Source organism: Propithecus coquereli, unplaced genomic scaffold, assembly GCF_000956105.1.
Source record: "Propithecus coquereli isolate 6110/MARCELLA unplaced genomic scaffold, Pcoq_1.0 Scaffold66, whole genome shotgun sequence".
NCBI classification, from domain to species: Eukaryota; Metazoa; Chordata; class Mammalia; order Primates; family Indriidae; genus Propithecus; species Propithecus coquereli.
In genome coordinates this window covers 5,746,230-5,771,704 of record NW_012152618.1, presented here as the reverse complement: position 1 = coordinate 5,771,704, position 25,475 = coordinate 5,746,230, and the positions used below count along the sequence as shown (strand labels likewise).

Genomic DNA, 25,475 nt, shown 5'->3' with positions numbered 1-25,475 from the left:
TGTTCCCACAAAAGATGTCTTTGTTATAATAGTTGCTTAAAATCAAGTATGGGACACAGTACTACAGAACTGTTCCAACTCTTTGTGAAAGTAAAATTTTCTGCAATGAACACGGCTATGATGATGGGACCTTTGCTTGGAGTTGGAGCCATGTTTTGATACACATGGGGATTTTGCTGTAATGACATTTGTGGCAAGATTTCAACAATATTGTATAAAAGTAAAGCATCCAAATGCAGGTTTTCTCACTCAAAGTAGGCAATAAGACACAATACTGATATACCAGACATAATTATATAAGACAATTTATTTTCCAGTTTTTTTAAATGGAACTCAGAGATATGAAAGATATAAGAAATAAACAGAAATTTAATTACAGAACATGTAAGTCATGAGCATCAAAATGGTAATCCATAAACTTTCAAGCAAACTGAGTATTTCCTCTTCTCTTAACTTTAGGGCTCAAAACCCGGTAATGATTTTATGCTATGCTATACCTTCCAATTCCAGGACAAGGGCGGAAGGAAGGTGCAATGAGATTTTATTAGTTTGCCCTCCACTGTGCTCTGTGGTGTGTGTGTGTGTGTGTCTGTGTGTGTGTGTGTGTGTGTGTGTGTGTGTGTGTAGAGAGAGAAAAAAACTACACTGAGAATGAAGAACTACAGGGAAGAGTCTGCATGTGGAATGACATTAAAAGGAAGCCAAATATTCGAAGCTATTCAGCAAATCACAGGTAAGGTGGTATTCTCTATAAGAAATACATTAGCCAATGCAACAAAAACTAAAATGAAAAGAATTGGAACATAATAAATAATGGCATGAGGAAAATAAAATGGTAAGAGACACCAGAAAGTAATCACTGAAGATGCTCTGGCTATGAGTGCAGAATTGGAATTTAATCAAATAGCAGTCAACAGGGAGGTCCACGCACTAGATCTTCTCCAAAATATATTGGAGCAGGAAAACTCTAGTCTTTAAAATAAAAGCTGTGGAAGTGGAAGGAGGGGAAGGTGGAGTTCATGTTTCTCATCCATCAGATTGCAGAAAACGGGAATGAGACAGCAGTCAAATGCTTGTTACGTTAGCAGGGCTTTTGAAGAACTACACTTAAAATTGCTGAAATTATTCTGTCCTTTTTTCCAAAAGCAAAAAATAAAAAAGTCCCTGTGGTTGTTTGCAATTTTCCTGTGAACAAACATTTTTTGTTAGCACACCACTGAGTGGGTCTATAATTTTCTTTCACTTCTTCCTAACTCCTTATTTTCCTTAATAATAATTATCATCAATGCAGAAACTTCTGGTACAGTTCTTTTAAAGCAAAATTCATAAATAAAACTATTATAACTTAAGCTTATTTTTTGTTAAATGTGAATAATATGAATTTGCAGGTTTGGGGTGCCAAGCATGTAGAATGAAAATGTGGAACTAAAACTAAAACGTATGGAGTCGATGAGAATGCATACATTGTATGTCTTCAATGTGCACTATCTGTGTATTAACTCATTGTCCTGTTATGGACTACTGAGGCCAGGAAACAAGCCTTTGTATAAGACATAGAAAATGGAGGTCTGAGTGTTCAGGGAAGGGTGGGTATGATGCAGTACCTAGTCACAAAATCGCCACTTATAAGGGTTACATTATTGAAGCTGCATTATCCTAGGTAGGAATTTAAAGAACCCATCAAGTGCATGGACCCGGGCTACAAATAATGGCCAGTTTCATCTTGCCTGAACTGTTTCCATGCCAGGGAACTCCTTGCTTCGCTAAGCAACTTACTCCAGAATAGGACAGCTGTAACCCAAACCATTTTACAGGTCTTCCTTGCACTGAGCTGGAATCTACCTACTATCTGCTGGGTCTAGTTATTATGGATACAACCTTCTCCCTTCAACCTAGTAGTATTTTTTTTTTTTTTTAAACAGACTCTGGCTATATTGCCCAGGCTGGTCTCCTGGCAGCCTTTTAATGACCTGAAGCTATCACATCTGTGTATGTCTAGCACCCAAGTGTTTCTTCTCTGGGCTGGACATCCCCAGTTCTACTAACCAGTGTCCAGACCAGTGTAGCCCATGTGGCTATACTCCTCCAGGCATGCTCTGGCTTTGCTACTGCTCCTATGGTACTAAGAACTGAAGACCTCTTGGCTTTCTCACCCATAGGATAATTACAAAGCCAGTCTCACTCAGAGGCTTTTGCTGGTTACCCAAATGGAAAGTAATAAAAATTCCAGCCCAGAAGTCACTAACTGCTGAATGAGCCCATGAAGTGAATGGTAAGAAGGACTTTCACCTTACTCCTAGAAATAAAAATAAAGATTTTTTCCTTATAATGAAAGTGAAAAACATGACATTCTGAATATATATGATAATAAAAGAAAAAGAAATTACATATTGTCCTCAACGTTTATACATTCTTCATTCACCTTAATTTTCCTCCTTTTATTGTTCTATTATCTGACATTGGCTTCTTGCCTTTGAGATGCTCCTCTCTTTGCATTAAATATGACAAGGAGCTTCTCCTTCTTTCCCACCTGCAGAGTGTCCACTTGACTCACCACCTACCACTGGCTCAGGCACTCAACTCTTTCTGCCCAGGGACTGTCCTCGCTCCTTTCCTGTTCCTCTCCCTCTGCCTCCTCCTCCTCCTCTGACAGGGTGATGGCGCTAAGCAGAAACCAAAGGTGGCAGCACGTAACAGAAATACCACTAATAAGGCCCTGCTCTAGGAAATATTTCAGGTTCCCTGGCACCTGCCAAAGGAGGACCAGTTCCACCCAATGCGGTGTGGAAGGCACAATAGCACCTTTGGCCACAAGATGGTAACAATGTCACATGTACTTAGTTCTTGCTTCTCTCTTGTCCTTTTTCCTACATGGTCCTTGTTATGCGTTGAATTGTGTTCCCACAGAAGATGTTGAAGTCCTAACCCTGCCTCCCATAGCTGTGAACATGACCTTATTTGGAATAAGGTCTTGGCAGATGAACAAGCTAAGCTGAGCACATTAGGGTCCACCTGGGCCCTCCTCCAACATGACTAGTGTCCTTATAAAAAGGGGGGACATTTGAACACAGAGACACACAGAGGGAAGACTGTGTGAAGACACAGTGGAAGGACAACCATCTACGAGTCAAAGAGAAAGACCTGGACAGGCCCTTCTCCAGAACCGTTGGGGACGGCGTTGCCCTGCCTACACCCTGATTTCGGACTTTGCTTCCAGAGCCATGAGACAACAAATTCTCATGTTTGGAGCCACCCAGTTTTTGGTAATTTGTTATAGCAGCCCTAGGAAACAAATATACTCCATTTTCCTCCTAATCTTTTGTTTTCTCCTAATTTTTTCTCTCTTCTTGCTAGTCCCTTAATGTAACAAAGGCAGCAGCTGCAGACTACTTAGATCCCTTGTCAGCTGAAGAAACAGAGGGAGAAGAAGTTGCACAAATTAAAAATGACTTTGAATTGCCCTTGTTTTCCTTCATGAAGTCAGGAAAATAGTATTAGCCTCTATCTCCTCCCTCTCTTTTCCATGTGTTCTAAATCTGTTTCACAACCTTTTCTTGCTCAGTGCAAATTAGTATGTTTAACACGTTCATTCCACAGGGATTGCTATTGTTCTATTTTTCTATTTATCTTTACCCTATAAGTCATTTAGTTGGCTTGCTGGAATATTTATCAACATTTTTACTTGTCAGTGTTGACAAGCAGACAAAAATATATATTAGGGAGAAGTTTTCAGGAGGGAAAGGGAATTCCAGTTAAAAAGATAAGAATGCTCCCTCTCCAGTCCCTAATGTAACTTGAAGAAAAACAAAATTAGATTGTGCATAGCTAGTAACATATTCTAGAACAAGAGTTATTGCTAAAAGTAAAATCTCAGGCTTTTCCCCAATACATTAATGTCTTACTTTTTGAGCTTCAATAACATCTCACATTCTAATACCATTTGTAAGTTTGCCATGCCAAGACAACTACACTTATTCAACAGAGTTGACTTTTTTATAGTAGCAAATTAAAAAAAAAAAAAAAGGAATGAAGGAGAGACCTAAGTACAGAAAAGCAATTTGTCAATGGAATATACGTCATGCTCTTCTTCCCCCAAGTATCTTTCCACAGATCATTGGCAAAATGTCCTTATTAAGTCCCAACTTATTCTAAGGGCTGAGTTAAACAGTGCAAATTGACTATAGCCTTCTCTGATTTATGAATGGGAAGCATTCGAAAAGTTCCTTTGTACATTAATCTCTTTAGTACTTAAAGCATAGCCTTATGTTCATGAGTTCATCCGTCCAATGTATGTTTATTTAGTGCCTGTAGATACCAGACACCACTGAGGATTCAGTGGAGAGAAAGCAGGCAGGGTCTTTGCCTTGCCTTCACTGCGCAGATAAGCTGGTGAGGGAGACAGACATTGATCAGATATCACAAACATAAGCAGGCTGCTACGAAACAGGTTAAGGGCTATGAAAATTATGGGTTGCCAAAGGATGGAAGATGGGACCAAACTTAGGGAAATGAGGTGTCGTTAGCTGGCATGGTTAAGGGTGGGGGGCAGTGGAACAGCTTTTGAGCAGAAGGAACACAGATGCGGGGAGCAGATGAGAAGAGGCCACAGATCCTCATGACCTATGAGAGGTGGCACTCTACCAACACTAACCCACGCCCATGACCTGGGCAAAACATGGCCATGAAGTACCCAAGATGGAGTGTGGGGTGTGGAGGGGGAAAAGGCAACACTTTGATGTAGAGAAATGTTTCCTGAACATCTTCCAGAATCCTTTTATGCCCTCTCCACCTCTAATCCCAGATCCCTAACCCTAACCTTATGCCCTTGAGCTCTGGACCCCAGCACTGCTGTCTGCAAAAAGAAGATGACAGGGAAGGATGGAACTCTACAGTGTGCAGTTATGACCAGACATTTTGTCCACTCAAATTCTGACTCCTTCATTGCAACTGACTGAAGGAGGAAGATGGGTGAGCTAAGTTATAAGAAGGTAAAAATGACTGAAAGCCTTTCTTGTTGTAGGTGTGTGTGTTCCAACCAACAGAGCATCAGATGAGATTTTTTAAAAAAAAGTAAAGTGAAAAATATCAGGAAGGGTAGAAACAAATATTCTCGAGCACTGAGTGGGAGTCAAACCATGGGATCTGTTCTTATTTTTTTTTCCAACATGTTTCTGTTTCCTAATTGAAGTCAGAGATTCTCTGAAACGTGGTGCCTAACTCTTCAGCATTAAGAAGCTACTCAGCTCCTCACACGATGTGACCGGAAGGGAAGTGCTGAGGAAGCATAGAAAAGCAGGCTTGCGGTGGGTTGGATGTGGGGGAGTGAACAGTTTGCTACCAATACAGCAGAAAGAGAAACGGGGAGATGGTAGTTGGGAAGGAAGTCAGAGGGCAGAATGCATACCAGGGTGCTCACCTATCAGGAGCCCAAAGAAAGCTTACACCACATCTGGGCACCCTCCCCAGCTCCACTGGAGAGATTGAAGGAGCTATCGCAGGGGGTGTGGAAAGGATGATATGGGACCTATGGCTTTGACAGTCTCCTCTTGAGTAAGATTTCTAGCTGGCAAGAGAGAGATGCAGGAGTGGTGTCTTTGGTAGCTGCACTTTATCAACTCAGTTGGTCAATGAGATCACAGCCAATTACAAGTTAGCAGGTGTGTAAACTCCTTGATGTCTTTGCAGGAATTCTCTGAGCATCTGCAGTCAAGACTTCAGAGCTGCAGGTCGATACTGGGGCAGCCTCTGTGCATAATAGTGACAATAACAGCTAATGCCTGGTGCCAGGAACCTTCTGTATGTTCAAGTACACTAACTCATTTAAAACTTGCAACAACTTCTGAGATGGGAAATATTTTGTCCCCATATTACAGTGGAATTTTGCTTGAGGTCACACATCTAGTGAAGTGGCAAAGTTGGAATTCAAACAGCCAGCGGTCTAGCTCCAGAGCCAGGGCTCTAAACCATTACAATATGCAGGTGACTTGTTTAAACAGAGCATTTGACATCAAACACAGACCTTAAGGCAAGCAAAGTGTATCAGTAAAAAAAGCAAAGGGTGACCTGAGAATCCAGGACTCCACCTGGACTGAGAGTCATGCCTGTTCATCCTGCCACTTTGGTGGCAAAATCACCCCAGCCATTCTTCAGATATCACAGTGCTGTAACGCCTTGGTCATGGATATCGAAATCCTTTAAATTAATTCCATTATTGAATGCTTTGGGGTTCAGGCTCCCAGACAGTCTTCTGTAGAAGTACAAGCCAAGAGGGAAATGCACATCTCTTCATCCAATAATCAAGTAAGGTGGCTTCTCCAGTTAGGATTCAGAAGATAAAGGGAAACATATCCTTCCCCCCGTTTCTTCCCCATAACCCCAAAGTTAACTCACCTATTAAGTAGTCCCTAGCTGACTGCAGGGACACAGGAGAGAAGAGCTTCAGGCCATACACAACATAACTGGGAGGGTGCCTGGCTTTGGCCCCTGTATCAAGAAGCAAAATAAGGCCACACAGCACACAAAAATAGATTGGTCTGCTATATGTTATGATTTGGTTGTGTCCCTAGAAAACAAACACAATTTCTGAATGGTACCTTTTATTTTGATTAAATGTCAAAAGCCTCACAGTCAGTAATTTACACCATATCATACAACTTATACCATATAACACATTCTCCCCCCTCTCTTACCACAATTCATTCACACAAAATACCAGAGAGAAAAAGAAAAAAGCCTGATGCTTATTCTGTTAAATCAGAATGAGAATATCAAAAAGAATGTTATGCTTCTCAACTCAACAAGATTTACCTAAAAATTTAATTACCATCCTTGGAAAAAATCTAGATCTAATTCAATGCTTTCCCCAACAGTGCAACTTCCATTCATTTTGTTCATTTCAAGTGCAAAACTAATTTAAACCGTTATTTGCTCTACACTTGGGCTCCACTAGTAATAAGAAACAGAATTATACGCTGTGGGCTTCAATTTCCTAGTGTCTTAGAAAGCAAGACAATACCGGTGCAAACTTATACCTGCAGAGATTGCATAAAACGTCTTAGTATAGCACAGTGGAATGATTCGATTTAAAAAACTTGTTATTTATACTACATATACAGCACTTTCCTCTGAGAGGTACCAAATATTTAGCAGACTTCATCTTAGCACTCAAAATATTGTTATGAGGAGAAGCAGAAACACTTTTTATTCTTCTTGGGTAGAAAAATTAAGAAAAAGCTACAACATCAACTTTCTAGGGCAAAATCAACAGAGAATTTACATCTCACAAATCAATGCACAATTCATAAGATTCAAAAAACCAACAAAAACGAATTAGGGGGAAAATAGTTTTTGCAATTCACGAACTACGTTGAGTGTAAAAAGTAAATATTAAAGTGGTATGGTTTCAGATATGGATTTTTAAAGTTACTGCCTTGAACATATTATATTTAGAAATGCAATTTAAATTGCCACTGCTTCTATAATAGAAATAGTCCTATTCTGAGATGATCTTTTAACAGGAAGGAAAACAGTCTGTCCACAGAGGCTGGCTATGTTTGGCCCAGAGTCCAAGCTAAGTCTTGAAGAACAATGTAAGAGGTTAATATAGAGGAACTGGGTATGGGGGTTCTCTGTACCCTCTTCCCAATTTTTTATGTAAATCTAAAACCATTCTAAAATAAAGTTTATAAAAATCACTTGCAATGATTTCTATATAACCTGAATTGGACACCGGATGTCTTCATTGAATTATAACAACCATTAATAAGCTAGAACACATGACAAGTTGCAGCCCTTGCTCTTTAGAGTTTGCACTGTCAGCAAGGAGTCAAGACAAACATGCAGAGTGGAAGGAAACACTTACAGAGGACTAGGTATGCTCGAGAACATGCACTGGGCATATTATAAAAATTGCCCCGTGCACTCTACTCAATCCACCTGAGGTTGTCATGATTATCCATATTTTGCAAACATACAAAAATACTACTAACATTTGCTAGGCGCTTCAGGGCCAGATACTATGCTAAACACTCAGAGGAATTACCTTGTTTCATTCTCTTATAATCCTGTTTTATTATTGTTCTTTTGCAGAAAAAGCTAAGATTCAATGAAGTAAGTTTTCTAAGACCCCACAGCTTGTACATGGTAAGTCTGGATTCAAACTTGAAACCTGCGTGCTTTCAGTTACCCCACTGTTTCTCAATGTGTGATGTGAAATCACCCCCACCATGATCACCCTGGGATGTACATAAATGCAGATTCCCGGGTGCTGCCCCAGCTCTAGGGGGAAATCAGGTTCAGACTCTGGCTCGTAGAAGCGATCCCCATGCACACTGCTTCAGTTCATTGCTGCCTCTCAGAAACTCTACTGAATTTTGCTTTCTGGGTTATCATGAGTGGTTACTGTTAGTTAGACCTGTATGTAAATCCATGTAAGCAAATTAATATCCTCATACCCCATTACTATATTGCTAGTCTCTGATCCTCAGATTGCTTCCAGTATTCACTCCAACCCCTAACCTTTCTAAGCTCTCCCAGAGCTGTTTTCTTTTCTTTTATTCTTATTTATTTATTTTTTAATGAGGCAGAGTCTCGCTCTGTCACCCAGGCTGGAGTGCAGTGGCACGATCATAGGTCACTGCAACCTCAAACTCCTGGCCTCAAGCAATCCTCCCACCTCGGCCTCCCAAAGTGCTAGGACTACAGGCGTGAGCCACTGTGCCCAGTATCATATGTGTTTAATATGCAAACAGACTATACTGAAAGAACACAACTTAAGGTGTTTTTATGAAACAACTTTGACAGCTCTACCCATTTATACTTCCTTTGTTCTTTTACAATCAGACTAATTTCTTTTAGGCCCAGGGGCTACTGTACCATATCTATCACATTATTAATTCTGTATGTAAAACTCAAATATACCAAGTGTCATGCAAAAAAAAAATTATTTTCATTTTAGTCTCTTCTGGTGTTAACAACTTGCTCAAAATTTGCCACCTGTGCTCCTGGAAGCAAGGAAAAAAGAAAAAATAAGTCAATCACTCTAAGAGCAAGAATTGGCTGAATTTATTTATTAACCACCTCCTGACAAAAGCACAAAATGGCGTGGTTTGAAACGCAATCTGGTTCATTTGACAGTCCCTTGTGAATGAAAATGAGCCAGGACTGGAGACAGCAGGCCTGAGAACTGTCTCTGTGCCCCAAACCTTTGGTCACACTCTTGACCATCTCCTATCTGAAGTTTTTTCATCTATAAACAAGAGATAATAAATCTGCCTTCTAAATATCCACATGGTTTGGCCATATTGCAACAGGAAATATTTTATAGCTACCATATTTTGTTTCTTCATTAGCACTACTGGAGAAACACCAACTCAAATTAGAGACTAATCTACTTAAAAATCTGTGTAAGCAAATTAATCACTGCAATAAACATAGTTAGATGTCTATGTTTACTGCGACAGTAAGAAAAGTAATGTCTCACTATGGCACGCTTGCTCAGATAAAAGGACAGCAGCTTGAACCATTTCTCTAGGAACTAGACAATGTAACTCCAACTTAGAGCAGAGCAGCACAGGGGCCATGGTAACGGGCATTACGATCCACAAGGATTACACAGCACTACTTGCCATCCACCTGTACTAGCGTGTTCTGCATTATTTCTGAAACGACACGCAGGAAAGGAACATTTAATAGCATAGACTACCCCTCCCCCAAGTCACCCAGAAAAACAGTGACACTGAAGTGTAGTAACGAGCAAGGAAGGTTTCCCGAAGCAGGAAGGTGGTGATGTGGCACCTCGGGTGGGCTTGAACAAAACTCTTCAAAGCCGCACATCTCTGCCCCCACCACCTAACCCAGATTTCTGATGATGATCATAACAATACATCTCAATACCCTAATTATGCTGCTTCTACTTATCTTGACATTCAGACTCCAGGATAAAAGAAGATGTATTACATGTAAACCAATTATGGGGAACAGAGGAATTTAACAAGATAGCAATGTACACCATGTGATCGTCCAATTATAAGCTTTTCTTAATTACTGTGAGTGAAACAGGAGTGATCACAGATTTAAAATCAGTCCTAAATCCTGAATATGAGTTTTTTAAAAGCACAATAGAGAGAAGATCAAGCTTTCTTTCATTGGAAGAGTTTTCCGGGGACCCACAGGAGCTTGCCACAACCAAGGAAAGAAGGTTGCTCGGAGAGCTGGGGAGTCCACTTGGGCCAGGGTGACTGCAGGGTGGTGCCTGTCTCACAGCACCCTGTACACCACCACAAACAAGGCGAAGGGGCGGCAGGCTCAGAGAAAACCATGTGCCTGTGTTTCAGAGCTCATGGAAAGATGCCAGAGCACCAACATATCAGTATTGGTAAGCCCAGAGTCATAATTATGAATTGGCCCAAAGTTATGGGGATGAATGGTAACAATACACTTGAAAATGTAGACTAGGAAGAGAATGTAAAAAGAATAATGATTCAGGGAAATGCAATTTCAAAGCACAATGAGATATCACCTCACACCTGTTAAAGGGTCTTTTATGGGCTGAGTGCAGTGGCCCACACCCGTAATCCTAGCACTTTGGGAGGCCTATGTAGGAGGATTGCTTGAGGCCAGGAGTTCGAGACCAGCCTGAGCCAGAGTGAGACCCCCATCTCTAAAAGAAATAGAAAAATTTTCTGGATGTGGTGGCACATGCCTGTAATCCCAGCTACTCGGGGGCTGAGGCAGGAAGATCAGTTGAGCCCAGGAGTTTGAGGTTGCTGTGAGCTATGATGCAGAGCACCACTGCACTCTAGACGGGGTGATAGAGTGAGACTCTGTCTCAAAAAAAAAAAGAAAAAGTCTTTTAACAAAAAGACAAAAGATAGCAAGTGTTGGTGCGAAAGTGGAGAAAAGGGAACCCTTGTACACTGCTGACAGGAATGTAAATTCGTACAATCATAGCAAACAGCATGGAGGTTTCCCAAAATAATTAAAAATCCAACTACCATATGACCCAGCAACCCCACTTCTGGGTGTAGATACAAAGGAAATGAAATCAGTACGTCAAAGAGAAATCTGCCGTGTTCACTGCAGCTCTGGTCACAATTGCCAAGACATGGAATCAACCTGAGTGTCCATCAAGAGATGAATGGACAAAGAAAATGTGGTATATACATACAATGGAATATTATTCACCCTTTAAAAAGAAGGTAATCCTGTCATTTGCAACAATATTGATGAACCCTGAGGACATTAGGTTAAATGAAATAAACCAGGCACAGAAAGAAAATTATTGCAGGATCTCACCTACATATGAAATCCAAAAAAGCCAAACTCATAGAAGCAGAGATTAGAATAGTGGTTCCCAGGGGCTGGAGTAGGTGGGGTGGGGAATCAGGAAAGGTTGGTTAAAGGGTACAAAGTTTCAGTCAGACAGGAGGAATCTACTATATAGCATGGTGACTACAGTTAATAACACTGTGCTATATACTTGAAAATTGCTGAGAGTAAATTTCAAATGTTCTCACCAGAAAAAAAAATGACAAATATATGAGGTGCTAGATATGTTAATTAGCTTGATTTAATCATCCCACAATGTATACACACACCAAAACATCACCTGCTTTCCCATAAATATATACGATAAATTTAAAAAATAAGAATAATGATTCATTGCCCACATAACTGATATTACTGATAATAATAGTTAACATTTATTGAGCAATCTCTATGTGCCAGGCAAATGCTGCACACACATTACGCGAATTAAATTCCCGTAAGTGTTTTCATTAGCCTCATTTACACACAGAGAAACTGAGGCACGGAGAAGACCAGTATCTTGCTCAGTGTCAGAAACTCAAGTGGAAGAATCCGGAAACAAAGGCAGGGAGTCTGATTGCATAGTCTGCAGTCTTCCCCACCAAGCTGCTCGATCTTTCCTGGCATGGATCTGGTGGAATAGGAAACCCCCTCCACACACTCTCCGACCCCTACCGGACCCTCCCCCAGTACCACCCACACCATGCTCTCAGATCCAACTGGAGCTTGGCCACCATGCACTCGTATTTCCATTTAATATTTCTACTTTTTATATTCAATATATAGATACAGATTTTGCCTTTTGAATAGATTTTGGCCTTTTCCCTTGTCTTTAACACAGGCAGACAAGACAAGCCACTTGCCTGCATTTGGAAACTTACGTGTATTGGTGAGGCGGGGTCAGGCTGAACGCTCTAAAACACAAATCAGAAGTGTCTGTGTCATCATCTCATGATTTCAAGGCTACATTACTGAGAACACATGTTACTGGTAAGAATTAGATGAGACCTTGCCTTTAACAGGGAATACTGGCAGCTGGCCATGACCAGGCAGAAGAGGAGCACCCACATATCTTTGCAAAAGCCTTGGTTCAATGTCAGGAATCCGAGGAGGGAGACCAGGACAATGAGTAAAACAGCCAGCACATTCTCCTTGACATCTTCAGTTCTGTGCAAAATACATAAATAAAGGAAATGAAAGGTAAGTTTGTCCACTTTTAAACAGAGAATATCTGCGTGTTTCTAAAATGACAGACCGTGACAGCACAGTAGTTACCTTTAGCAACCCTCTATATCTGGCTACAAGATTTTAAGGTTTCTTTCTTTCCTCATTCCTGTGCTATATAAACAAAATCCAGGTTTTAGTCCCAGATTTCTGTCATTGAAGCAAATGAAGCATCAGTTCATTGGATCTCCTTAGCCACTAAATGAGGTTTACTGGCAAGAGGCAGTTAACGATTCCATCCACAACCATGAAATGTGTTTCATATAAAGAGCTTCACTGGTCCCTTTCAATGGGGTGGGGGTTGCATTAACACCTGGTGAAGGCAGGAAATTGTTCCCAGATACAGTCTTTGGAGCCAGAGTCTGCTACCCAGTTTCAGAAGCTCAGAGAGCTCCAGCCAGAGAGCTGAGAGGGAGTTGCAACCTCGCGAAGGTGCAGAGGACCTGCCATGGGTGTGCCATGGCCACACTGTCTCACTGGGTGATTTTCTCTTGTGGGACTCCCCATACAAGGTACAGGGGGACAAGGTAAGGAGGTTTTAGGGTACTGATAGGAGCAGGCTTTAGGGCTGGATCCTGAAACCCAAACATGATGCAGAGGAGACTGACAGCAAGGGCTGCGGGATGGGAGAGAGCTGGTGGGTCACAGTGCTGGAGAGGGTTGGGGAACCGGTAGAGGGAGATATGAACAATGAGCAGAGACCGGGCTTAGGACTTCAGAGGTGGAAGACTTCCATGGGAGGACAAAATGCAAGGGGGGCCATGGGACAGAGTGGCGGAAATGGAGTAAGGGGCTGGGCGTGGTGGCTCATGCTTGTAATCCCAGCACTTTGGGAGGCCCAGGTGGGAGGATTGTTTAAGGCTACAAGTTCAAGACCAGCCTGGGAAATATAGCAAGACCCCATCTCTACAAAAAATAGAAAGAAACATTAGCTGAGAATGGGGGCATGCACCCATAGTCCCAGCTGCTTATGAGGCTGAGGTGGGAGAATTGCTTGAGCCCAGAAGTTTGAAGTTGCAGTGAGTTATCATGACCTCACTGCACTCTAGACTGGGTGACAGAGTGAGACACTGTCTCTAAAAGAGTGTAAAGAAAAAAATGGATTACAGGAGGATGACGTGGACCGTGAGGTCAGGGAACAAAAGGCCCAGAGTTCAGATGGGTCATTCACAAGAATTCTGAGCACACCTCTTACCTTACCAATTTTTGATCATATACATGTTGGTCTCCCTCACTAAACTGTGATCGTTTTTAGACAGGGATAAGTGGCTACTTCATGCCTGGCATGTAAGCAAGCCTGAACATTTTTAAAAAATTAATAGACTATTTTTTAGAGACATGTGAGATTCACAGCAAAACCGAGAGGAAAGCACAGAGTTCCCACATACCCTCCTCCCACGGACACACACGCACAGTCTGCACTACGACCAACACCAACTGATGAACCTACATTGACATGTATTATCACCCAAAGTCCATTGTTGACATTAGGTTCACTCTTGGTGCTGTACATTCTACGGGTTTTGACAAATGTATCCATTATTGTAATATCATGCAGAGTAGTTTCCCTGACCTAAAAATCATCTATGCTCCACCTATTCATCCCTCACTCACTCTAACCCCTGGCAACCACTGATCTTTTTATTGTCTCCAGGGTTTCACCTTTTCCAGAAAGTCATAGAGTTGGAATCTTTACACTATGTAGCCTTTTTGGATTGGCCTCTTTCACTTAGTACTAAGCATTTAAGGTTCCTCCATGTCTTTTTGTGGTTTGATATCTCATTTCTTTTTATCCTTTATAATATTACATTGTATAGATGTATCATAATTTACTTATCCGTGCACCTATTGAAGGACATCTAGGTTACTTCCAAGTTTCGGCAACTATGAATAAAGCTGTTATAAACATTCATGTGTAGGTTTTTGCATAGGCATAAGTTTTCAGCTCATCTGGGTAAATAGCGAGGAGTGAGATTGTTTGGTCGTGTGGTAAGAACATGTTTAGTTTGGTAAGAAACTGCAGAACTGTCTTCCGAAGTGGCTGTACCACTCTGCATTCCCACCAATGATGCATGGGAGATCCTATGGCTTTGCATCCTTGCCGGCATTTGGTATTCTCAGTGTTTCGGATTTCTGCCGTTCTGATAGGTGTGTGTAGTGGTATTTCGTTGTTTTAATTTGCAATTCTCTAATGACATACAAGGTGGAACATCTTTTCATACGCTTATTTGTATATCTTCTTTGGTGAGGCATCTGTTCAGACCTTAAGCCCATTTTCAAGTTGTTCATTTTCTTATTGCTGAGCTTTAAACATTCTTTGTATATTTTGGATAACAGTCCTTTGACAGATATGTCTTTCGTAAATGTTTTCTTCCAGTCTGTGGAACATTTTTAATGAAAGAATAAATGAGTGAAAACGAACCCAAATCTAATGCCAACACTTGATGTCCAATAGCTAAAGAAAACAGGAGAGAAACAACTAAGGATAAAACTCTGAAGGGAACACACAATTAAGTGCATGAATCATTTGGTAGGGACTTTTTATATATAATTACAGACAGATGGATGATTGACTGATAGATATAGACATAGATCTAAGAGATTCAAAGAACTAGAAAAATAAATGACTGCAGTAAAATAAGTTTGGAGCTGCGCCTGCGAAGAAGCACGGTTTTGGGCCTCCCATAGAAGGGAGGGCAGGAAACTCTGGAGGCAAGAGACAGGGGAAGGAAATTGATGGTGAATTTGGCCGGACTGCAGCTGACATATTACAGAATAATACAGGCAAGGTAACAGAGGAATGTACAGAAAGGTCAAGTATGCAGAGATCATGATGCTCAAGTTAAGAATTTTTTAAAAACTATTTGGGGAACTAAAATGTATTTGGTAAAAAGGGAAATTTGTGTGTCATTTATTTTCCACTATGCACTTTTAATAAAGCTAAATCTATTTGGTTAGTGTCGGTTCATATAAGAAAATTCATTACGTGTTCTTCAGTGTGCTCATAACATCTTGATGTACACTGAAAAATATCTAAGAGTCTTGGAAATAAAATGAAACAGAAATTTCAAAGGAGGAAAAACAAAACTTTTTTCTATTTGGAGGGAAGGAATAAAGTCCCTAAAAAAGTATTTTTCCCCCAGATTTTCCTCCACCAGGAAGGACTGCATTAATCTGCCCCCAGGCCCCCAGCACGAAGGCTGCACTGAAGTGGCGATGTCTTATGCCTGGGAATCTGCATTTTTGCAGAGCTTCCCTGCCCTGTTTGGGGACTACACTCTCCCTGCAATGTTCCCAAACTGCCCAGGTTTTCTCAGTGTTTTGGGTTTCTTCCTCCTTCTTTGCTGTGAGCTGTAGGTTCATGCAGTCTCTTTCCTCCTCTTAATTGACTCTGAACTGTAAAGCCAGATCACCAATCCTGCTAACAGATGACTTCAAGTAGGCTAAGGTCTAAATTTTAGTATCTGGATTTGACCGTGTCTATTTTGGCTACCCTCATTCTTTTTTTTAATTCATTTTTCTTCTTTCTGAGTTCTGGACCACATTCCTGGTAATAATAATAATAATAATAACAGCAACTGATATTTAAAGAATTCTTTCAGTGGGCTAAGGTGATTTAATCCTCATAACTTCCTTATGGTATAGGTTTCCCCATTTCACAGATAGGAAACCGAGGCACTGAAACGTTTCATAGCCATCCTAAGATCTCAGCACTAATAAATAGTGGGGACTGGATTTGACTTCCAAGGGCTGCCTCCAGAGCCCAGGGGCTCCCACACCAACTAAAGGATCTACGGAAGAGGGAGTGGTGCTGTTTCTAGGTCATTCCTAAGCATAAAATCTAAAAACCCATTGTGCAAGAAAGGTGATTAAAACCATAAAACCATGAATTTTAAAAACCACAGTCATCTTTTTTATCATCCTTTTTTAGACCTCCATTGGATTTTGAGTTAATTTTTTGTCACCAAGTAGATTTCAAAATAACAAACATAGACATCTATAGAAATATTTGTTTTTAATATGAAGGGTTAACACAAGCTAGTCCAACTTTCAATAATTCTTTTGTAACAGAAAATAATATTTCAAGAAAATGCCTCATTTAGCAGAATGTATTATCTTGGATTATTAGTTAAGTATTAAATATTACTCTTAAGTGTGTGCCCCTTGGGTAACATAGTGTTGTTAGGAAAGCTCATCATAACTCCATTCCCTGACTTGTGAGTCCTGAAATTTACTGTTATAATTTTGCATGACTACGGTTTTTTTGTATATGATCATACTGTTTAAGACATCACTACAACAAGCAGTCACTGGGGGCCCAAAACAGGGCAGGCAACCAGTTTCCCATTGCCCACACTGGCTGGCATTAAACTGCGAAACTCAGCAATCGCTTAGGCAGCGTCAGTAACAGCATCTTGAGTGTTTAAACCAACCTTCCAGTGGGAGCTACTAAGCCCTTGAAGATCATAGTACCGTCCTTGGCACATCTTGAGGTAGAGGAGGACATAAATGGGAAACCCTTACCTAGCCCCATCTCCACCATGCCTTACCCCACTTTAACCTCCCTCCGCTGCCTTCCCAGCCAGTGACCGCATCTCTGGCCCTACAGCATTTTATCCTGAGAAGCAATGGTAATCAAAGGAGAGAGGAAAAGCGTTTAAGGGAAAGATTAGCATTTAAGTTAGTATACATCAGGCAGCGGTGAGCAGTGAGAATCTGACTTGTCTGGGGAAAAGGTGGAAATCACCCGCTTTAGCCCCCTCCTCTCCCCACGCCCACACCCAGTCAAGCCAGGCCCTGTGTCAAAGGCAGAGCCTCAAGCTTTCCTACAAAAATGGGGCAAGATATGACTAGACCAAAGCAAAACATTGTCCCCAAAGCTAACCTTAAATATGAACCATGTTACCCATTTCTCATATCTCCCATTATAACTGCTAAATTACAATTGTTTACGTTTTCAGGATCTTACTGGCTTTCACTTTGGATTGGCAGCAAAGAGGTTGAAAACAGCCTGAAAACATTCTAGGGAACCTAAGCAAGTGGCAATTTTCTTTTTAAAAGCATGCAATCGTTGTGTCTTTCGATTGTACGTTTGCATGCTCAGCCGCTTACCGATCCAGTAACGCCAACAAGGTAAGTCGATCGTACCAGACTTTAATCCACTTGCCAGGGAAAATGATAAATTTGTAAAACTGCTCTCGGTTAAATTTTCCTTGTGTTGAAGAACATGACGAGTCTTCCAGATCCTGACTCACATGCTTTTAGATACCAAAAGAAACAACAGAGAAAGGGTTTCATATTGTCATGCCATTGCCACAAATATACTTCAGAATTTAAAAATATAAGAGCAGATGTTCGGATTCTGAAATTTAAACATATTTCATTTAAAATGAATATTCTAAGAAAATGATAACAAAAAAGGTCTTTCTTACCAACACACTTCAATTCCACTATAGCATACCATTAAGATTATGCTACTGGTCTCTTGAAAATGCTACCATTCATTAAGGCCAAGAAACTGCTGTAAAAATAGTGTTTATGAAAGATAAGAATTCAACAAAAGATCTTAAATGACTTCATTTTTGAAAACTGTGCTACTTAATGTAACATTGAGAAAAATATTCAAATTTTACTAAGAGTAAAAAGATTTTCACTGCCGATATCTAGGTCATTGGTGGAGCCTGCTATTAAAAAAACTGAAATAGGTTTTGAAAAAAAAATCTAAACTAGTAAAATTGAAACATGTAGGGAAATTCAGATGCAGATTTTTAGAGTTTTAACCCCAAATTCATCTCTGACTAGCTCCAATCCAGTGGAAAAGATTTCAATTTTGAAAAAAAAGTTAATATTCATTGATTTATATATCAAATACTTAACGAGGGACCTGGCACAAGGCGAGGAACAGGCAGTTTTCCCCTCAGTCCTCTTAGTGAAGGTGGTGATGACAGAATGTGTTTGGTTAATCCTAACAGTCAGGTCCCACCTTAAGCGAGGTGCTTCCTATTGGATATCTCACCTTGCATTAAATGCTTTGTCTCTTGTCCTCCGTGCACAGAGGCTGTTACAACCAAAGCTCTCATTCATTTCCTTCACCATCTGGCCATCGCTTGTCACTGCTCGCTACTATCCCTAAGCCTTCTCTAAATGCCCCGCTCCCTGCAGAGCTATTTCTAATCTGTATATATTTTTAATTGTGATAAAAATACAAATAACGTAAAAATTACCATCTTACCCATTTTTAAATGTAATATTCAGCAGTATTAACTATATTCACATTGTTGTGCACCAGATCTCTAGAACTTTGTCATCTCAAAAACTGAAACTCTGTACCTGTTGAACAACTCCCCATTTCCTCTCCCCTCAGCCCCTGGCAACCACCATTCTGTCTCTATGAATCTGACTCTAGGTACCTTATATAAGTGGAATTATACAGTATTTGTCCTTTTGTGACTGGCTTATTTCACTTAGCACAATGTCCTCAAAGTTCATCCATGTTGTGGCATGTGTCACAATTTCCTTCCTTTTTAAAGCTGAATGGTAAGCCATTGTGTGTATTTATCACATTTGTTTATCTGCTCATCTGTCAATGGATACTCCAGTTGCTTCTACTCTTTAGCTATTGTGAATAGTGCTGCTATGAGCAGGAGTGTGCACATATCTCTTCGAGATCTTGCTTTCAATTCTTTTGCATAGGTACCCAGAAGTAGAATTGCTGGATTATTCTAAACTATATATTTATTTGTTTGTTTTTTTCCAAAATGTGTTTAAGGCTCTAATTTCCTCTGGACTGACAAACATAAGACATAGGAGATTACAAAGAATGCAAAGACAAGAAAAGGGATGAGGATGGGATGGAAGAGCAGCTGCGGAGGTGGCACTGACTTTCAAAGGCCTCCCACATTGCTTCTTCGGCTTATAAAGCACAAGGTTGCACATGGGCAGACTACATGACATTTCCCTAATTCCCGGGAAGTCATCGATGTCAAAGTGCCTGGCATGCATGAGGGCAGTGCAGCTGCTTCAGTAGACACCACTGCAGAACTCTCCAAGGAAGCAGACTGTACCATCGCTCCACTTCCAGAGGCTGATCCACTGACTCAGCTCACAGACTAGAGTTATTCCAGATATCAAATATTAATGCAAAAGGCATTTGGAGGGAAAGTTGATCCCTCATGAAGGCAATATACAGGATGAGCTGGACTGAATGATTATGGGAAAGTTGAGATTGTAAGTGCCACTTGTGCCTGGAATTCTATTCCAACATGAGAGAGCTTTGTGGAAGCTGTCTGCTGTCATGTCAGCATAGTTTTTGTTTGAATGATGATGAACTTGTGGTTGATAGTAAACTTCCCCCCAAAATGGGTCCTTTTCCTTGATGTCCCATGGGCAAAGAATGTAAGAAAGGTGCACAGGTGCCCATGGTTTACTGTCTTTGTGCTGTGGGAATCCACGTATGATGCGTAAATAGGGCCAGAGTAAGCAACAGCCAAGATGATGGCATTCTTTCCATAGCAAGAAAAACACCTCCTTAAATTGAGGTTTCATATTATACCCTTACTGGGAACCTGCTGCCTCAAGGCCACATGTGGCCCTCTAAATCTCCAAGTGCAGCCCCTCAACCGAATCCAAACTTCACAGAACAAATCCCTTTAATAAAAGGATTTGTTCTGTAAAATTTGGATTCAGTCAAAAGGCCCCACTCAAGGATCCAGAGGGCCACATGTGGCCCCGAGGCCACAGGTTCCCCACCCCTGGACCTCACCTGTTAGAAAAGGTCAGTATAAAATAAAATCACATGAAGACTATGTTTACAGTTTTTGTAAAACTTATTAATGATTTTGGCATACTGTGCTGTTTATTGCTTAAATGAAAATCCTTATTTGAAAAAAACTCATAATTTAATGGAAAAAAAGAAATGATTTAATTTCTTTTATGGGAAAGTAAGGTTCACAGAATTTCATTTTTTCCCCTAGATACCAAGGAAGCCCAGTGCTACATGTTTTGATGAATTACAGCAATTATTCTTTGCCTGTTTTCTGGTACCAAATTCAAGTTCAAATCCAAATTTTTCTCATCATCTTAATATCATTCATTTTTCTACTCATCCAACAAAATATTTATTGCATAGATTATACAAGGCAGATAACTATATGTAATATATACTGAAAATTGAAAGGATAACAAGAAAGAGTTTCTACCTCAAAGGGGTTTAGAAATTTCTGGGAATAGACAAGCAAGCTGGCCATAACATCATCATACACACAAGTATAAACATACCTGTATCTGTATTTACTATTTATCTATGGAGAGAGAGAGAGGGAGAGCAGGACTGCTACCCTTGGAAAGCACGTGGAGCAAAGGGTCTTGGGCAGAGCCCCTGGAAGGTATGAGCAATGATCAGCAATGAAGGGGCTGGCAGGCCTGAGGACCCACAATGGAGTCTGAGAAGGCATTTTATATCTATGACTTAAAGTGGCCTAAATAACAAAAAAATGAATGCATGAACAAACTGACAAAAAAGCTATTTATGCTTCTGAGTTATTAAGCCTTTCCAAAGAACAACTGTTTCACATTGCCCAGTAAGTCAGGCCTGCAAGTTTAATTCTAGTATTCTGAAACAGAGATTAGAAAAAGGGAAGGAGGGAGAACAGGGTACAAGGTAAGCTTTGGTTCTTTTTAAAAAACAAGATGATTGCATCCCCATACAGACGTGTTTGTAGCAAAATACCCAAGGTTCGTTTAATGAATCTGAATTATCAAGAACAGGTTAGATTATTATCAGTATATCCTATTTAAAAAGGCAGGGAAGCACAGAGTACCTTTTAGAAATATTTTTGGTGGAATTAAAAAAAATCTAAGAATGTAAAAGACTACGCACTCGCTAGATATCTGAAAAATTCTACCATTCAAAATAATGCTACCTTCAACAGTTCCAGATAACTAATAAGAATTTTGACATTAATAATTGCTACCAATTATTAAAGTCAGAATTTTGCCATATATTATCTGTAATCTTTAAAAGCTTGCAATAACTCTTCCAAGTGGGTATTATTATGTCCATTTAAAGTCTGAGAAACTGAGACTCTGAGAAGTCAGGTCACGGGCCCAAGGTCCTACATTAGGAAAAGGTTTGCGGGAAGCCCAAGCCTGGGCTCTTTCTGCAACATTGCTTAAGGGGGCCCAGGTGAATCCACACACAGAGCAGTGCTCATCAGTAAAGTGACAGCCACCTTTGCAGCAAAACAAAGAGAGCTCAAGAGACAATACATATGAGTCCAGCTGTGAAAGAACAAGTTGAAAACACAAATTTGAAAAGGAAACCAGTTAATGGACACTGGCAAAAATAATTAGAATGAGGAATAATGGGTTACAAGTAATGTTATTTAAAGGAAATTTAAAGTCAGATTTGTGACTTTGAGGATGAACCATATCTAATAAAAACCAAAACAGATTTGAAGGCCTATTCTGTGGAAGAGAGTAAGTGATCAGCTCTATGGAACCTCCCCGAAGTTAGAACAGGCTCAGATGGATTTACATTGTAGACCTTCTTTTGGGGGGATCTTGAAATTATTAAAGGTTCTCAGAAGGTCTGTGTAGGTTTTGCCTGAAAGGGCAGGGGAAGGCAGAAAGGATAGAACGGTGAAGAGCAGACAGTATACAAGGTGGTCCTTTGGGGCACCGTGTGCGATGCCTAACGGCTCCCAAGCCCAGCACTGGGAAGGTGCCGTTGGTGAGGACTCCGCAGGGTCAGAAGTGGGCTCAGGAGAAATCACAGCAGAGGCTGCCAAGCAGGATGTGAGAACTGGAGAACGCAGTAGTGACTGAAGGACAAATGGAAAGGAACCCCGAGGCAGGGTCCCTCCAGGGCCCAGAGTACCAGGACCCTCTGCAACTGCAGTTTCCTTAGATAGCAAACCCCAGGTGAAATAATGCCTGACCCCCAACATTTCCCATAAAAATAAGGGAAATATGAGAGTATCCAGGACAATGCCATGCACACAACTAGTGGTCAAAACATGCAAGTGGAATGTGAATTGTGTCTAGGTAAGAACAACACTTTGAAGGACAGAGCATATAAAACAAATGTAGGATGATACTATCATATTAGTGGCTCTATTAAGCAGCCAGAATTCATAACAAATCATATAGATTCTAAACACATTACAGACAGTCCCCGACTTACAATGGTTTGATTTACAATTGTTCACCTTTACAATGGTGTGAAAGTAATAGGCAATCAGTAGAATATCAATAAGTTACATGAGATATATGATATTAATACTTTATTATAAAACAGTGTTTGTGTTAGATGATTTTGCCCAACTGTGGGCTACAGTTAAGTGTTCTAAGCATGTTTAAGGTAGGCTAGGCTAAGCTACACTGTAGGATAAGTTAGGTATATTAAATACATTTTCAACTTAAGACATTTTCATAGGGGGACAGCCCAGCCCCATCATAAGTCAAGCATCTGTATTTAAATGAACTTCTAAATATGATAAATGAAAAGTATGCAAATGTTCATTTTTCTTTTTAAAGCCTTACTATACTTTCAAATAAAAGACTATATATGATGAAAAATAAATATGGTATTATAATTGATCACTCATCTCTTTGATCTATATAATTATTTCAACTGTTTTGCCTGTTAGTAAATGTCAATATTCTTATGAATTCTCATTAATTTTCTAATAGCAAAGTATGATGTATAATAAATGCTACCTTTGTACTAACCCAGAATAACAGTTGGCCAGGCCTAGTGCTGTGCTGCTCTATGCAATTCTCATCAATTCTGATCAGTTCAGGACCAATGAACTGCCTGGCTTTCATGCTACCCATAATAATAATGCCACTGTCACAGACTCACATAGAGCTTTAGAGTTTACAAAGTGCTTTCACATACGATACAATCTCATGTTTAATGTGAGACAAGCTGAATGAGTTTGAGCCCAGACCCAGGTGAGGGAAGCAGAAATGCTGTATTCCTACAGATCCAACGGTGCTCTTGAGTAGACTGGTCTACCTCTCAACCAGCAGTGTAACAAAGAAAATGTTTCAAGGCAATTATTCAAGTACTGGCCCACATAACATAAAGGGAAAATGAAAGATTTTAAAAGTTATGGTAATCAGTCTACAGAGTATACCTTGTGGGGTTAGAAGCACATGATGTGCACAGGCACAGAGAAGTACCAGTTTATAACATGGATTCACCCAATATTGTAATTGGCAATTTTTAAAAGCCCTGAATGCCGATCTCAAGTTCAAAGGATCGATTTCCACCAGTTCCAATCGCGCCCCAAGCTTTGCCCTTCCCTTTGTGCCTGGACACTGGCTCTGCAATGATGATGAAGAAAAGAAACTCCTCGCTTTTCTGCATGTTATAAAAAGAAGATGACCAGCAACTTCTGGAAGCTGCCCTCGCAGAGCTACTTCATTCCATGCACACACACTTTATTTGTGCCAGGGAAGAATTTCAGACAAGTCTTTTCTCTGGCCTTGGCACCTCCTAGCCACGCACCCTGGAGAACTGGTTCTTTGGCGGAATTAGAAGAGTTTGCATGAGGTGGGGGTGGGGGGCGTGCTCACATGCTGCACTCAAGGAGAGAGGGAGGGAGGATGGGGGAAGGGAAGTGATTAAACAGTCATCTTCAGAGCCCTATTTTTGCAGGACCTATCTAAGAAATAGCTCCTCCTGTTGTTACCCCTGTGCCTCCAGGCTCCAGGAACATGAGGCTTTCCGTCTCATGGCCCTTGGCCAGGTTTCTCTGCCTAGATACTATTACCTCCTTTTTATCTGGCTAACTTCAACTCATCCTCCACGCTTAAGCCGAGGCGTCACCTCGCTGAGGAAGCCACTCTGATCCCGTTTCCTGGCCTGCGGCTTTCTCTGTGTCCCACTGCATCTGAGCCCACTGCCATCATAATCTCTGTCAAATAGAGTTTTCCACCATTGTACCCACCTCCTGGCATAGGACTGAAGGCACCATCAGTCCACAATAAATACTTGTTGGATAATGAGCAGGAAACCAACTTATTTTTATTTTGTGGCTGAAATCTAATTGAATTTCCCAGGGATATCAACTAAATTTAAAAAAACTAAACAGAACTAAAAAATTTTTTTCTAGTATGAGACCTTTGTAAATATTTACTCAGGGTCTAAATATGAGACGGGATAGTCGTCTTCATTTTCCAGCCTATATGCATATATAGTAAAATATAAAATTTTTAAAAATTTTACTTAAAATTAAGAAAGTTAAAAAGGTTGAAGTAGTCAACGAATTTGGTTAAGTGACTAACAGTGAAACACTACAGAGGAATTTATGCATCATTTACATTATCATTCCACTCATAGAATTTTAAATATCAAATAGGGAGCGGGGTAACTGTTTCTGATTTATTCTTGCAATATTTACTTATTTTCAAGTTTCTGTTCTAACCAGGATGCTTTTGGGATATTAAGTCAATAGATTTGTACCTTTGATAATTAAAAGTTCCTAGTTTCCCTGTGGCTCTGCTATTCATGGAATCAATGGTCTTCATGTCTTCCCAAACTATCTCAGTGTTTTTACCAAACTTTCTTGGGGGTTCAACGCTAATGTTCTGGAAGGGGAAGGGTGCTTCGCCATGCCTGTTTCTGAAAAAAGTGCAGGTTTCTCAGAGAAAGCACACTGTGCAGGGTCCCGCATGTGCAGGGGCTTGTTGTGAGGAGTACAAACGAGCTGAGGCTGGGGCCTCACAGACCTTGAACAGGGCACCACGCGTGAAGTATGCAGTTGGGGTCTGAGGCCCCCCAAGGCACAGGAAAGACTGGTGAGCCCAAAGAGATGGGTGGAGAGGAGGGAGCTGCAGAATGCCTCAGAGCTGGGGGCAAATGGCAGGGTCTCTGGCGGTCAGCAAGTGGCAGGCCCAGCACCACAGCCAAACCAGGCAGGAGCACCACACAGCAC

The 25,475-nt window shown here is 40.7% G+C and overlaps 1 protein-coding gene across 1 annotated transcript in view; it reads right to left on the bottom strand.

The window, feature by feature from the left end:
* Nucleotides 1-25,475, bottom strand: part of PCNXL2 (pecanex-like 2 (Drosophila)) — a 275,717-nt gene that overhangs the window by 202,498 nt on the left and 47,744 nt on the right. Inside the window, exons 10-13 of the mRNA XM_012660166.1 lie at nucleotides 17,644-17,789; nucleotides 12,321-12,474; nucleotides 12,189-12,221; nucleotides 6,391-6,562 (exon numbers count right to left, since the gene is read on the bottom strand). Of these exons, the coding sequence (XP_012515620.1) occupies nucleotides 6,391-6,562; nucleotides 12,189-12,221; nucleotides 12,321-12,474; nucleotides 17,644-17,789 (505 nt within the window). The remainder of the gene's footprint in view (nucleotides 1-6,390; nucleotides 6,563-12,188; nucleotides 12,222-12,320; nucleotides 12,475-17,643; nucleotides 17,790-25,475) is intronic.